This window comes from Cylas formicarius, unplaced genomic scaffold, assembly GCF_029955315.1.
Source record: "Cylas formicarius isolate icCylForm1 unplaced genomic scaffold, icCylForm1.1 PGA_scaffold_6__28_contigs__length_40554024, whole genome shotgun sequence".
Taxonomy (NCBI): Eukaryota; Metazoa; Arthropoda; class Insecta; order Coleoptera; family Brentidae; genus Cylas; species Cylas formicarius.
In genome coordinates this window covers 11,421,956-11,436,546 of record NW_026844347.1, presented here as the reverse complement: position 1 = coordinate 11,436,546, position 14,591 = coordinate 11,421,956, and the positions used below count along the sequence as shown (strand labels likewise).

At 34.3% G+C, this 14,591-nt stretch overlaps 1 protein-coding gene across 1 annotated transcript in view; it reads right to left on the bottom strand.

The window, feature by feature from the left end:
• Positions 1–10,005: 10,005 nt before the first annotated feature.
• LOC132703760 (dorsal-ventral patterning protein Sog) overlaps positions 10,006–14,591 on the bottom strand; it is a 98,040-nt gene continuing 93,454 nt past the window's right edge. The window contains exons 6-7 of the mRNA XM_060673208.1: positions 13,574–14,284; positions 10,006–11,551 (exon numbers count right to left, since the gene is read on the bottom strand). Coding sequence (XP_060529191.1) covers positions 11,384–11,551; positions 13,574–14,284 — 879 coding nt within the window. The 3' untranslated portion in view covers positions 10,006–11,383. The remainder of the gene's footprint in view (positions 11,552–13,573; positions 14,285–14,591) is intronic.

Sequence of the window (14,591 nt, the reverse complement as noted above, 5' to 3'; positions counted from 1 at the left end):
TCCACTCATCCCTACAAAATCTTACCTGAAATACATCGTTAAGGACGAAAGAATAACCGATACAAGATGTCGTATGTGTGGCGAGAGTCACGAAAACATAGAACACCTTCTTAGTGGATGCAAAATGATGGCACCGCGCGAGTATACGACAAGGCACAACAACGTTCCAAAAATAATACACAACGAGATTTGCCACAAACTCAGCCTTATAAAAGATAAAACGCCATACTATTAGTACGTGCCGCAAACAATAGTAGAAGACATGCATTACAGGGTCTTACTGGGACAGACAAACAGACCGGTACAACACAACAGACCAGACATCATGATATATGACAAGGACCAACGAAATATTACTCTGGTGGATATTTCCGTACCTTCCCCCACTAACATTGACAATAAACATCAGGAGAAAGTTGACAAATACATGTCGCTAGCTGAGGATATGAAGCAGGCCTGGGGTGCAAGGACGATCAAGACTATTCCCATTATAATTGGAGCGACAGGCAAAATTCCAACGAAGCTGGCACAGAATATGGAAGCCGTCGGACTGCAGAAAGCCCTCTCTACGCAACTCCAGAAAGCAGTCATTCTATCAACTTGTCACATAATGCGAAAGGTGTTAAACCAAAAAATCACCATAGAACATTAGACGCAAAACTCCATTGTTTTGTGACAACACTTCATCGACACTGGAATCTTGAGCAGTACTTACCTGCGTGAATTAAAGAATAATAATAATAATAATAATAATATTGATAATAATAATAATAATTAATATTATTTTATTATTATGCCTATGGTGATTTGGGTTAAAGGAAGAATAAAGGAAAAGCTACAAACTTGCCACATTATGTGCCCATGTCTAAGTACGCCGTAGACTCAAGCAAGGCTTCTCCTACGGGGTTAATCAAGCTTGTACAAACCGAGATCAAACTACGATAACAATAATAATAATGACTTTAGACTTTAGACTTTATTGGCCATTAAATACATTACAAGAACAACAAATGGCAAGTCACATCTGTGAATGAAAATAAATTAACACAGTACCAAACACATTGTAATAACATTCTTAGAGAGCAACATAATTATCAGATCGACAAACACCAAACATTGAAACAAGAATTAGCTAAAAAAAATAAGTAAATAAATATATAAAATAAATTCCGAGTTAGAATTATGGAGACACTCGTGACGCAACACGTATGTAATCATCTGCAGTATAGAATGCGTTCTCCAATAGAAATTGTTTTATTATATTACAAAATTTAGTGAATGGCAGATCCTTGACAACGGTTGGTAGAACATTGTAGTAATTAATGTACAATTTATTTAACTCGGATGTGCGCAGCCCAGAATGGCCCTGGACAATTAATTCAGATCCCCTGGTGTAGTGATTGTAGCAATCACAGTGCTTAGGCATATCGTTCTTTAGCTCATGTATGCGACTGACTGTATAGTAAATAAATAGTGATGGTAAGGTCAAAATATTAAGCTTTGAGAAGAGCGGGCGGCATTGATCACGAGGCTTTGCATTCGCAATCACATGTATCGCTCTTTTTTGCATAAGAAATGCCTTGCGGACATGCACGGAACCACCCCACAAAACAATAGCGTACGCTAAATGAGAATGGAACAATCCGAAATAAGCAAGTCTTGACATGATAGGAATGAGTGACTTGTTTAAGTATTTAATTAGAAACAATTGACTTGACAGTTTGTGGCAAAGGTGTTCAATGCGATCTTTCCAAGAAAGAGTACGATCGATCCAGACTCCAAGTACCTTAACCGGAGCATTAACTTAATTAATTAATTAAATTTAACTGTAAGGAGTTCGACTCGAACCATCCATGCGCTCTAGTCTTATTGGCCACACTGTCAATACTAAGATCATATGGGTTTCTAGCTCGGGATAAAAGAACTGTATCATCCGCGTAAAGCGTAGTTTTAAATGGTATGTGGGAAGGCAAATCGTTGATGTAAACTATAAACAGCAGGGGCCCGAGCACCGATCCCTGCGGCACTCCAAACGATACCGGCAAGCTAGAACTACTGAATTTTCCAATCACTTCGACACACTGAAGTCTACCGCTAAGGTAAAAGCGCAATAATCTGTGAGGCATGCCCCTGATGCCATACCACTCGAGCTTCTGCATCAGCACTCCATGATTCACACAATCAAAAGCCTTCGTGACATCGAAAAAGGTTGTCCCGGCTATTTTATGATAATAATAATAATAATAATAATAATAACAATAATAATAACAATAATAATAATGATAATAATAATAACAATCAATATGGAGTAAGGTTAAGTCACTTTTCGATTAGCGATATTACGTTTCTTGTAAAGTTATTTTATAGAGATTAGTCACTACAACCTTGTTATAACAAGTCGCAGCTTAAAATTTCAACATGTTGCTTTGTGAAAATAGTAACTGAGCTATATATAGCAAATGACTCAGCAGTAACTATTTCTTCCAGAACCGGTTTTTAATTTTAACAAAATCACCTAGCTCTACCCTTCACAATTTTCATAAAAGCATTATTTGACAAGTCACAGTTTCATTCAGTCATTCCCCAGTCGTATGCAATAAGATTTACAGTTTTAACCTATGGTCGTGATTTTCTCTGCATTAGCTACGAAAACTTTTTATATTATAATGCTCTTCTGTTATTACTTGAGATATAATCACATTGTATATTTTTAAATGAGTAACCAAAGTTCCTTAAATTTTATTCATCACACAGATTTCAACTAACTGAAACAAAAGTGCCTTCTATTTGTTAACTATTTTTTGTACTTCTAATTTTGTGTGTCTCTTAGTCTTATTTTATAGTTTCGTTGCTTTATAAGTGTTGATTGGGAAACGACATCGACTGAGTTGTAAAACTGACAGCTATATAGATTGATGTAGATTAATTTGCAACCAGTTTATTTTGGTTATTTTCAAATCTAATAACCATCAAAAGATTTTTGTTCCATGGTTATTATTAATTGAAAGTAGCAGTATTGTTTTTTAGTTTTGTACGATAACCATGTACCATGTAAAATCTGATAACAGAAAAGCCTGAAATGTTAGTGACCATACCTATAAGAGGTTTTCTTCCTTTAAGCTGTACTATGACTTTGCGTGTATTGATCTTACGATTGGTAACATAAGTTTCTGGAAAAGTTACATAATTAAAAGGAAAGATCACAATGTGACACAAGGATTCCGAGATCTCCTCTGCAGAGAATTTTATTAATTTTTTTTCGAATTCTGATTCTGATTGTCTATACCGATCTTTTAGTTTTTATGAGCAAAAGAATAAAATTCATGTCAACGAACTCATTAAATAAGGTCTTGAAAATATAAACCAGTAACTTCTTAACAATATGCTGATGGGTTAAAAAATCCCTCCCCATTTGCCTTACTTCGTATCTAATCCTAAATTTTAAATCATCTAAATATTGTGGTTTTCCCTTATAAGCTTTTTTATTTTAAATATCCTCAGAGGAAAAAATCCAGTGGAGTAACATATGGATATCTTGCATCTCTACCAATCCTCTTTCCGGGAATTATCGTATTTAAATATTCACGCACTATTCAAGCAAAATGGACCGGAGCACCTTCCTGTTGAAACCAAATCTGTCTATCTGCGAGTGTAGGATTTAAGTCATTAGTCCTGATCAGTTTGTTATTTCCTCTAGTCAAAAACGGGTAATTTATACCTTGCTGTTTAAGGAAGAAGAATTTTGGATTTCTCATTGACATGTCAAAATAACCGTTTCTTTTTTCGTATTTTAATGTATTTTGAAATTTAATTCTATTCAGTCATAGTTCTTAGTGTTTCGTAACGACTAGTTAATTATTTTAAATTGTAGTAGACAACGATTGTTGGTTTTTGTGATAGTTGTAGGACCTCATTTCAGGTACAAAGAACGGCGAATAATGTGGAGGAATAAGTGAAAAATTGTGTTAGTTATTAAAAAAAAACCTCTAGTTGTTCTAATTTTTGCTAATTTTATTATATTGTAGCATCATGATGAAGCCTATAATAATGGTCTTGATCACACAGTGAGCAACTGACACGTTATTGCCCCTTCTACCAAAATAATAAAGATGATCCCTAGTTAATCAACCCAATTTAGTTATAAGTAACCCCGTTACAGTGTGTAAGGAACGTCATTTTATTGACGCTATATGCTTTAGCAAGGTTTTAACATTGCCAACGCAACTGTTACACCATTAAACGACCATTGAACAAAAAAATTTAAGACGCCATAATTATACCCGAACGAACGTCAAAAGTTTATTTTAGTTGCTAGCGGTGACCGAGCGCTCCGCCGGCGATGATCAGGTATATACATATACATGTAACACCGTACAGGCATCCATTCGCGTCTACAGCGTCACACATCTTGGCATCAATGTTGTGGGGTAAAATATCTTTTTTACTCATATAGTTATCCTTTGATTTCCCTGGATCCTGTTTTAAGTTGTGAGTGGTAGGAAAAGGAGTTGGCCCGCCGGTGAATTTGGGTTCAGAATTTTTACGAACAGTGTCTTGGTAGAGATCCAAAAGACTTAAATGTCAATGATTTAAAATTATGTTCTCCATTTTTCTGGACGGTTTTGGTTAATTTCGGTTAGTTAGTTAGGTTCAATAGCTGATTAGCAGGAATGATTAACTGACTGACGAATGATCAATGAACAATTATTATTGACCAATGACCATTGAGCAATGACAAATAACCGATTGCCAATGACGAATGATGAACAACGAATAACGCATGACAAATGACCAATGTTTGATAGCTGAGTAGAAAGAATAATTTATTGGCTGAAGATTGACCAATAACCAATGACCAATAACAAATGATAAATAATGAATGACCAATTATGAATGACGAATGAATGTCTGTTCACGAATGACAAATGTCCAATGACAATGATAATTACTAGCGACGAATGACCAATGACCAATAATTAATAACTAATGACGAATGACCAATGACGATTGACGAATTGCGAATGAGCAATGACTAATGACGAATTACTAATAACTAATGATTAATGATGAATGAATGTCTAATGACGCATAAGGACTGGCCAGTGAAGCATTATGCATGATTAATGACAAGTGACGAATGACGATGGACGACTTGCGAATAACCAATAACGAATGACCTATGACGGGTGCCCAATGATGAATTACTAATGACGAATGAATGTCAAATAACGCTTAATGACTGACGAATGAAGAATTACGTATTATTAATAGCGAATGAGGAATAACGAATGATCAATTACGCAAAAAACCGATGACCAATGACGCATGACCAAATGACGAATGACCAATGACCAATTACCAATGACAAATGAAAGACCAATGACGCATTACGCATGACCAATTTCCAGTAATCAGACGAAAAAATCCAGTGGAGTAACATATGCACACCATGCAGGCCATTCAGTTCCTGATCCCCTTCTCCTATATCCTCTGTCAGGGAAATACCATATTTAAATTTTCACACACTTTTCGAGCAAAGTGGGCCGGAGCACCATTCTATTCTGTCCATCTGCGAGTGTAGGACTTAAGTCATTAGTTCTGGCCAGTTTATTATTTTCTCTGGTCAAAAACAAGTAGTTTATACTTTGCTGTTTACATAAGAATTTTTTGATCTCTTATTGACAAATCAAAAATAACCGTTTGTTTTTGCGCCTTTTTATGTATTTTGTAATTTAACTCTATTCGGTCAATCGTCCATTATTTTTCGAGTTTCGTAACGGTTAGTTAATTATTCTAAATTGTAGTAGACATCTATTGATATTTTGCGGGATGGTTCAGTATTTTTAGTTGTTGGTTTTTGTAATAGTTGTGCGAACAACGCCGAATGATATTATCCTCTGTGGAGGAATAAGTGCCAAATTGTGTTAGTTATTTTTTTTTTAAATACTTGTAATTATTCTAATTTTTGCTCAAATGAGTGTTTTTATATTGTAGTGTCCTGATGAAGCTTATAATAATGGACCGAAACATAAACATGGAGGCGTTGCGATTTTTTCAAGACCTCATATCAAATACAAATATCTAGGTGTCGCCGGATTTGCTGTTCAAAGTCATGCAGAATTTTGTGCAGCGGAAATTATTAATAATAAGACTGTTTTGCTTACTCTTTACAGATCTTCTACTTCAAGTAATGTATCAATTTTCATTGATCATTTAAACGGAATTATAAGTTTCCTTTATAAACGTTATGATAACTTAATTATTGTTGGCGACTTTAACGTAGACTTAACACAGAAAACCTCCCAATCAGAGGAGTTAAAAAAATTATTCATTTCGTTTGGCTTAGAGTTTCTTCTAAAAGAACCTACCAGGAAGTCTAAATCAGTAGATTCGTGTTTGGACAATGTAATTTCCAACTTTCCTAATAACCGGTTAAGTGTCCTAGTTTGTGATCCCGTTTTGTCAGATCATTTGGAACAATTAATAAAAGTTAATTCGTCGGTACTTTGTCCTGATTATGATAAAATTAAAAGAAGCTTAATAAATAAAAAACGTATAACTGCGTTCGACAACAGTCTGGTGCACATTGAGTGGCCCAAACTTGTCAGTAACGAACAAAGTGGCGTAGAGTTTTGTTGTATGTTTATTGAACAACTTAGGGTAGCTGTCGACAGTTCCTTTCCCATTGTTAACTCAACTATCCATCATTCGTCAATTAGATGGTTCAATGATAACCTTAAAGAAATGCGCCAGCATCTTTTCTGTCTTAAAAAAATCACCATAGTTCAAAAAGTAACCAAGACTTTCATGCTTACAAACGGTTCCACAAAGAATAACGTCACACTATAAAGGTGGAGAAAAAGAAAACTGATTTAAAATGAAAAATCTAAAACGACATGGAATATTGTTAATTCGGAGAGACCGTCTAAGCGTAGTAATCCTATTCAACATCAATTACTCCGTTGGAGTTCAACAGATATTTTGCTTCTGTGTCAGCGGAGATAACGAAAACCATCACACCTTCAATAGTAGATGCTATGACCTACATCTCCCGATCAACTAGACCCAATTTCTCGTTTTTTATGTAAGCAGCTGTGGAGAGTGATGTTAGCGAAGCGATTTTGAAACTAAAAAACTCTCATTGTCTTGACTATTATGGTCTAAATGCTAATATTATTAAACAATCAATATCTAATAAAAAATAACATTGAAGAGGGATGTTTTCCGGATGAATTAAAAGTGACAAAAATTCTTCCACTCCATAGAAAAGGGGATACTAATATCTTAGATAATTTCAGACCCATAGCAATCGTTCCTATCATTGGAAAAATTTTTGAGTCGATAATAAAAGATAAATTTATCGCTTACTTTGAGGGAAGGAAATTATTAACTGATTCCCAATTTGGTCTTCGGTAGGGTAGGTCCCATACCCTAGCCCTTTTAAAATCTTATTTGAACGGAAGAAAGCAATATGTTGCCTGGAATGATCGGAAATCCACTCTATTGGACATTACTAATAGAGTGCATCAGGACTCCATCCTTGATCCACTTTTGTTTATAATATACATAAATGACGTAGTATTAGCAACAAATACTGCTTGAAGTATACTCTATGCGGATGACACATCATTGATTGAATCGGATAAAGATCCAATTAATTTAAATAAAAAGGCTGCCACTACACTGCAAATAAACTTAAATCTAATTCTGATAAAACAAAGACTCTAGTTTTCAATACCAATAGAAGAAGTAAAAAATCTGAACCGGTCAAACTCCTTGGTGTTTACTTAGATGCGTTTTTAATCTGGGCGCCTCATATAGACCACCTGTGTGTAGTTTATTTTGCACTGTTTCATAGTGCCTTATCATATCGACTACTATTGAGGGGGAAAGCGACAGAGGCCGAGAGAGCCTTTAGATTGCAGAAGTTTGCGGTTCGGGTCTTGGGGGGTGTCCAGCCACTGCCGCCCAATATTCAAAAAATTGAGAATACTTACGTTACCATGTATGTTTATTCTCCAAACTTTAATTGAAGTACACTCAAATTTGTCTGTTTTTCCGACTTGTGCTGTATATCACAGCTACATGACGCGAACAGCTGACTACACAAAAAAGTAAATTTAATCTACATTTGTATAAAATTTTTGCAAACACTCTTTTTCAAACAAAATTCAAACAATTATCAAAAAAGCTTTTTGAAGAGCATTGTTTCTATTCTATAAACGAACTTGTTACTCATCAGGCACAGTCGATCAAAGTTATTTTATAAATTAATTATTCTTAGAGTGTACAAAGTGTTACTTTCTGGTTACACTGGTTTAACTGTTTTTATGTAATATGTTTATCTTGTTTGTAGTCTTCCTGACTTCAAAAATACGTTTTTGTATTTATAAGTGGTCAATAAACGATTATTTATTTATTTATTTATTACCTGAGAAATAGGGGCGATCCCTGCTTAATCTACCCACTTTAGTTACCAGTAGTTCCGATACAGTGTGCAAGGAGCGTCAATATATCGACGCCCTCTGCTTTAGTCATGTTTTAACATTGCCAACTCAGCTGTTACGCCATTAAACGACCATTGAACAAAAAATCTGAAGGCCATAATTATAGCGTCAAAAGTATATTTTAATTCCTAGCGGTGACCGAACGCGGCACTGTCTATGATTATATAACGGTTTAATGACACCAATCTTCAAGCCCGGTGGAAAACAACCCAACCGACATCATTTATTTACTATAAATGTCAGTGGTCGTAATATTCATTTCCGCAATTTCCATCACTTCGCATGTGATCCAAACCAGGAGCGTTTTTAGATTTTGGTTTCCGACTCAACATCATGGACACTTATATTAAGTAACTCATTAAAGGAGAATTTTAATTCTCGAAGACCCTAATAATACTAGTCAAACCTGTAGGTTAAATTATTGAATTTTTATTTGTTCTCACACTTAAAAAAAATATTTCAATAATAGCCGTCCATTGGTTGATCGAAAATCAAATAAAATTTAAGTAATATCATTGCAAAAAAGTCAATTGTTCTATTAGTTTACTTAAAAAAAAATTTTTTTGCAATTACAAATCGTTTGTTGTAATAAATTTTATAGGACTGTCAAAAGGATCATTTCCTAAGATATAAGATTTCCTTATAAAGTACTAATCCAGTTGATAGAAAACAGTTCGCTCAATATCACTTTAATGAAATTATTAGACTGAAAATAATCCTACTTCTGATGTAAATCGCTAAATGTCACTTAACTGAAATACATATTATTTTGAAAATAATCCCACTTCTCATATAAACACCGACTAACTTATATTCAAAAAACTCGTTTAAGGAGAACTTTAATCTCTGCAATACCTAATAGCGCTAGGCAAATACGTAGTTTAAATTATTGTATTTTTATGTGTTGTCACACATTTGAATAATAGAGTTAATTGGTTGATCGAAAACACCAAACCCATAACATCGCAAAAATCTCATTTGAAAAACTATTCACGAAAAGAATTATAAGTCAGTTGGAAAAAAAATCCCAATAATCTTGATAGATAACAGTTCGCTGAATGTCACATTAATGAAAATGTTATATTGAAAACGATCTTACTTCTGATGTGAATAGCTAAACGTCGCTCCAATGAAACTATTATTTTGAAAATAATCCTACTGTTGATGTGAATGCCGATCAAACTTTGTGTAAGGGAAATTACTTCACGTTTTTCGGTTTGACTCTATTGACACATTTGAATTTTTATTTCCAACGTCTCACTCTACCGGGTAACCTTCCTTCTCCTTCTTGCTCTCTTTTAAAAGCTCGCAATATCAACATAATGTGTAACTTTCAAAATATTTTTAATGACCTATAAGAAATTTCGATACTTACAAAGGCATATGACACTTACCTAGATAGGAGACAAAAAATTTATTTATTTCCAATACGGGTGCCTCGTACAGAAATCAGGAAGCGTAAAGAGAAAACAACTGCGAATTAATCAAGCATGTATTTTTAGACCTAAAGCAGGTACAAGATTTAAACATAGCTGTACTGTTATAGTGCATTTGCTAACACATCTCGATATATATTCACAATTACATATTGTTGCTTTCTATTAAATAAATATTATCAAATGCAAAGTGGCGCCCGATACGTAAACCTAATATATTACAACTTAATTGATATTAAGTTAGTTTATATATGGTTTTATTTCACTAATAAATTAAAATATCCACTTTCTTACAAAATAGAAAAATGTACAAGCATATTACTATACGTTTCTCTTACTAATGCGAAACTATCGATATATTTACATTAATTAAAATTATCAATCTCAATCGCCAAACATATACCGCATTCACTCGTTAACTGGTAATAAAATAATTTAGCAAAATACTGAAATATTGCAAACGGAGATTCCAATACGTATTGTGGTTTTTGCGGAAAAAAACTTTTGTTTACAATCAAATCATTTACCGTCTATCACAAAGCCTTCCGTTACTTACAAGCACATTTTCTTCACCTTCATCATAATGACCCGACGCGGAACAAGAAAACTAAATTCAATCCATTATACAAAATACGCTACCTGGGACTAGATTTCTTTTATTACAAGAACCGCATGGCGCTTAAGTACCTGCAACTGATGGTATGGCACCAATCTTGATATGTCCTAATTAAAGTAAACTTGGTATATTTTCATACTGGAAAAACATCAAAAACTATGTTACGGAAGTATAAATATTATACAGAAGTATTATACATAACGGAGCGCTTCCCAGTTAATTGGCCCCTCTAACGTAAATGCCTTCCAATGCCACGTGCCAATTAAACTGGCTACACCCCGTAATTTGATGTCTTTCCTTATATCGCTCAGCCTTTATCTCTAATGAGTATTGAGTAACTACCAGTGTTGGAGTGTTAAATGGTGCCTCCGAAGTAATCAAATCGTTAATTCATTGTCATCAAATATTATCTTCAACCTCAACAATTTTCTGTTCGTTTGGATAACTATATTTTTAAACGCGAAAAGCTGGCGACACCGGAAAACACATAGAAACTCGTTACAATTATGGAATAATTTACAATTATGTCAAATAAATAACCTCGGCTGCAGCCGTACAAGTTGATCCCTGCATTATACCAAATAAGTAACAAAAATAAATATAAATAATCTGCCGTTCGAACTTGCTGACTGCACTATCCCCTAATCCTAAAGAATTCACAATGAATTTATGCGCCTGCGCGCTTTCATAAAGTTAAATTACCACCTCGTCGCCGTCCATCTTACAATTGTTTCAGTCTTCTTTGGTACGTAGGTAACTGGGACCGAGCCCTAAGTTCCATATTTAAAAATCCGTTTGGCTTCATCCAAAAACCAACCGGGGTTTTAACTCGTGACCTGCGGCCTTCTTTTGTGTCTGAGCTTGTTACGGCAATCCTTCAGGGAGCAACAGAAATCTGACGAAATTATCTTCTCCTTTCTTCGTTTCAGTTCGAACATTTTTTTGCACGTGTTCACGCTGCAATGCTGCCGCTTGCAGAGTTGCTCTCCGTTCTGCAAAAATAAAAAAAATCATTATATTTTATTTAAATTTTGATATTTTTTGTTTCAATCTAGATAAATAATTATTGAAATAATGTATTGAATTGCGACAGGGTTATGGAAGCACAAGAAAAATATTCATAGTTTGGTATTGGAAACATTATCATAGCTTCATACCTATTGGTCTATGCGAAGATAAAATTAACTACTAGTGTTGTATAAAAAAGAGCTCTTACCATTGCTGCGAATTATAATTTGTTGGCATTTACCACAAAAAAAACAATTTCACAACAAATGTACAAGATTGTTCAGAGAATATTAGTTTCTTTATCGATAAGACTAACGGTAACTTAAATGGCGATGCCGTATGTACTTCACGTATGTATGTACTTCAACAGATTTACGCTGTTTAAAAAAAGATAAACCGGTAATGATCCTAATATACATCGTGGTCAATTAAAAGTGCAACATTTTAGAGTTTTCTTTTCTCTGTCCAAAAATTTAGTGTTGAAAGCTTAAGTGCACTTAAAAATGGTAATGGTCAAATGGTATACAACATATAAAAGTGGTACCAAATTGCTGATAGGAAAAGTTGTTTGGAGTTAAAAGTAGCAAAGAAAAACACATTAAAAATTTGGACATCTACATTTTTCTCAAACAAAAACAAACCCATTCACGCTAATTTAGATTTATACAGATTTTGACTTTTTAACAATTACAAATTTATGTTTATTTCAATCCTGATCGGTATCGGAATTTTATATAGGCATGAAATGAAAAGATGTTGTTGGTCGATATATGAAAGTTTGAAGCAATTTTTTCCCCCAGATATTATTAAAGTAAATTGCGAAAATTAATAGGCTGGACTAATATAGTTTTGTAATTTTCAAAATTTTGTTGTATCTATTATTCTTAATAAAAATTAAAAATCAATATTTCAGGAAAATTTCAATAGTACCTTTTCCAATTTGTTGAAATATTTTTTTTAACCGTAAATGCAGTGTTAAGCAGTGTTAATCCACTTTATAATGGCCCAAATTACCAGTGCTTTATATTCAGTTTGCCTGGTATTAATGATTTTTTATTGAGTTATTCCGAGTTTTCATGAAAACGAACCTGTGATGATTGCAAAATTTAAAAAAAAAGCACTTCGGAAAAAAAGTGAAGAGGAACTATACAAATTACATAAAACAGTTCTACTGCATTCAAAAACGTTAGATTTAGCCCAAACCAACATTTACTCTCAAGACATTCCTTGAAAAATCCAATAGAAAGACCTTTTTTCAGATCTCGGGCTTGGACTCGGACTTTCCTGTTATACGGAAAATATTAAAGTTTCATAAACTACTCTTTTTGTTAGTCCTTTATATACAAAATTTTTAAAAGTCATTTCTGAACGAGGACTTTGGTCATAAACTCAATCTATCCTCCGATTTTAATAACTGTAGTTCAGGTGGTATTATATTTAATATAATACGCTGCCTACCGTTGTTTTATTAATATCGATTGTTTACGAACCACTGACTACTATGATAAAAGTTTTATTCCTTACAGATCATGATACAGCGAGCGGATTACTAAAAGTAGTGTAGTGTCAAATTCTTCTTAATAAGGCAAAATTAATAATAATAATAACAGGCACATTAAAAAACTCCAAAATGAACCTTTATGTTTAATGTTTATTAAAAACTCCACAAATTATTAACCAAACCATACCGTATATGTATCTAATGCAGAGTTTCAGACGAAAAATCAAAGAATGCTTTTAAGCGAGAAAAATTGTATTTCCAAATCTGATTTTTAAAAATCAAAAAATTGAATCTTTTAATATGTAGTTTGATGAAATTTACCAATTATGTCCAAGTAGTTATATAAGTGATCAGTTTCATTTTTAGACTTATTTTAGAATTCAGTAAATCTTGCTAGTTTAACTGATAACATTGTGTTTTCTGTAAAACAGGCACGGTAGGCCCCAGAGGATATTACAGTCATTACAATTATTATTATTACTATTATTATTATTAAGCAACTGACCTGACATTTACAAGTGACACACTTGTACTCCCCCAGCGAATCGATGAAAGGGTGGTACTCGCTTCCATTGGCAAACGGTTTCTTGGGATTGTACGTATTCTTGCATCCCCCCTCGGATAAAATCTTGTGGGCCAGACTCTCTTCCTTCTTCACGTATTGATCCTTTTTGGCAAACTTGGTCATATCAACTGGCACGAAGTCATCAGAAAGAGGATCGTTATCGTTGATACCGCCCTTCTTGCAGTTCTTGCAGCAATTCTTTTCGTGTTCGTTCAACCTCATACACTTGATCTCAGGATAATTAAGATCACAGGTGCATTCCGTGCATAAATCGAAACCGGAAGGAATCAAGAACGGGTGAAATTTGCTTCCCGGTGAGTACGAGCGTCCGTTGAATATGCATTTCTGGATGTTATTTTCGCTTATAGTCGCGTTGGTTGAACAGACCGGACAGCATTCCCCTTCGACGTGTATTTTCTTTCCGTTCGGACAATCGATGTCGGGACAGGGCATAAAGTCGCATTTGGTTATGCCGTTCTGGCAGAAGCACATCTGGCACGGGTTCTTAGAGGACACCCAGGACGTTTCTTCTTGGTAGAATTTTTCTTCAAAGAAGCACTCCCCGGTCGAGATGATTTCGGGATGGTCGAATTGTCGGACGTTGTTGTCGTTCGCGGAATAGGAAGACCGGCATGTTGGTGGTATGGAAACCTAAAGAGAAATTAATAGTAAGTATGGTACAGGGTTGACGATACTCTAACCAAATTCAAAGTAACAAGCGCAAATTTCAATTCTTCAATACTCAATTATCTTGAAATATTAGTCCTTGCATATATTAATTTTCAAGAGCCATACCTATCACTTTCACCCATCTTTCATTGGTAAGGGTAGATGGTACGCTACACTAAGCCTAGAAGTGGTATCTGATAAACTTGTCGGATATTGATAGTTTTCAAAAATTTCCAAACCATTAATAAATATTTATACTGGTTTTTAAACATTGACGTTTTGAAGTATC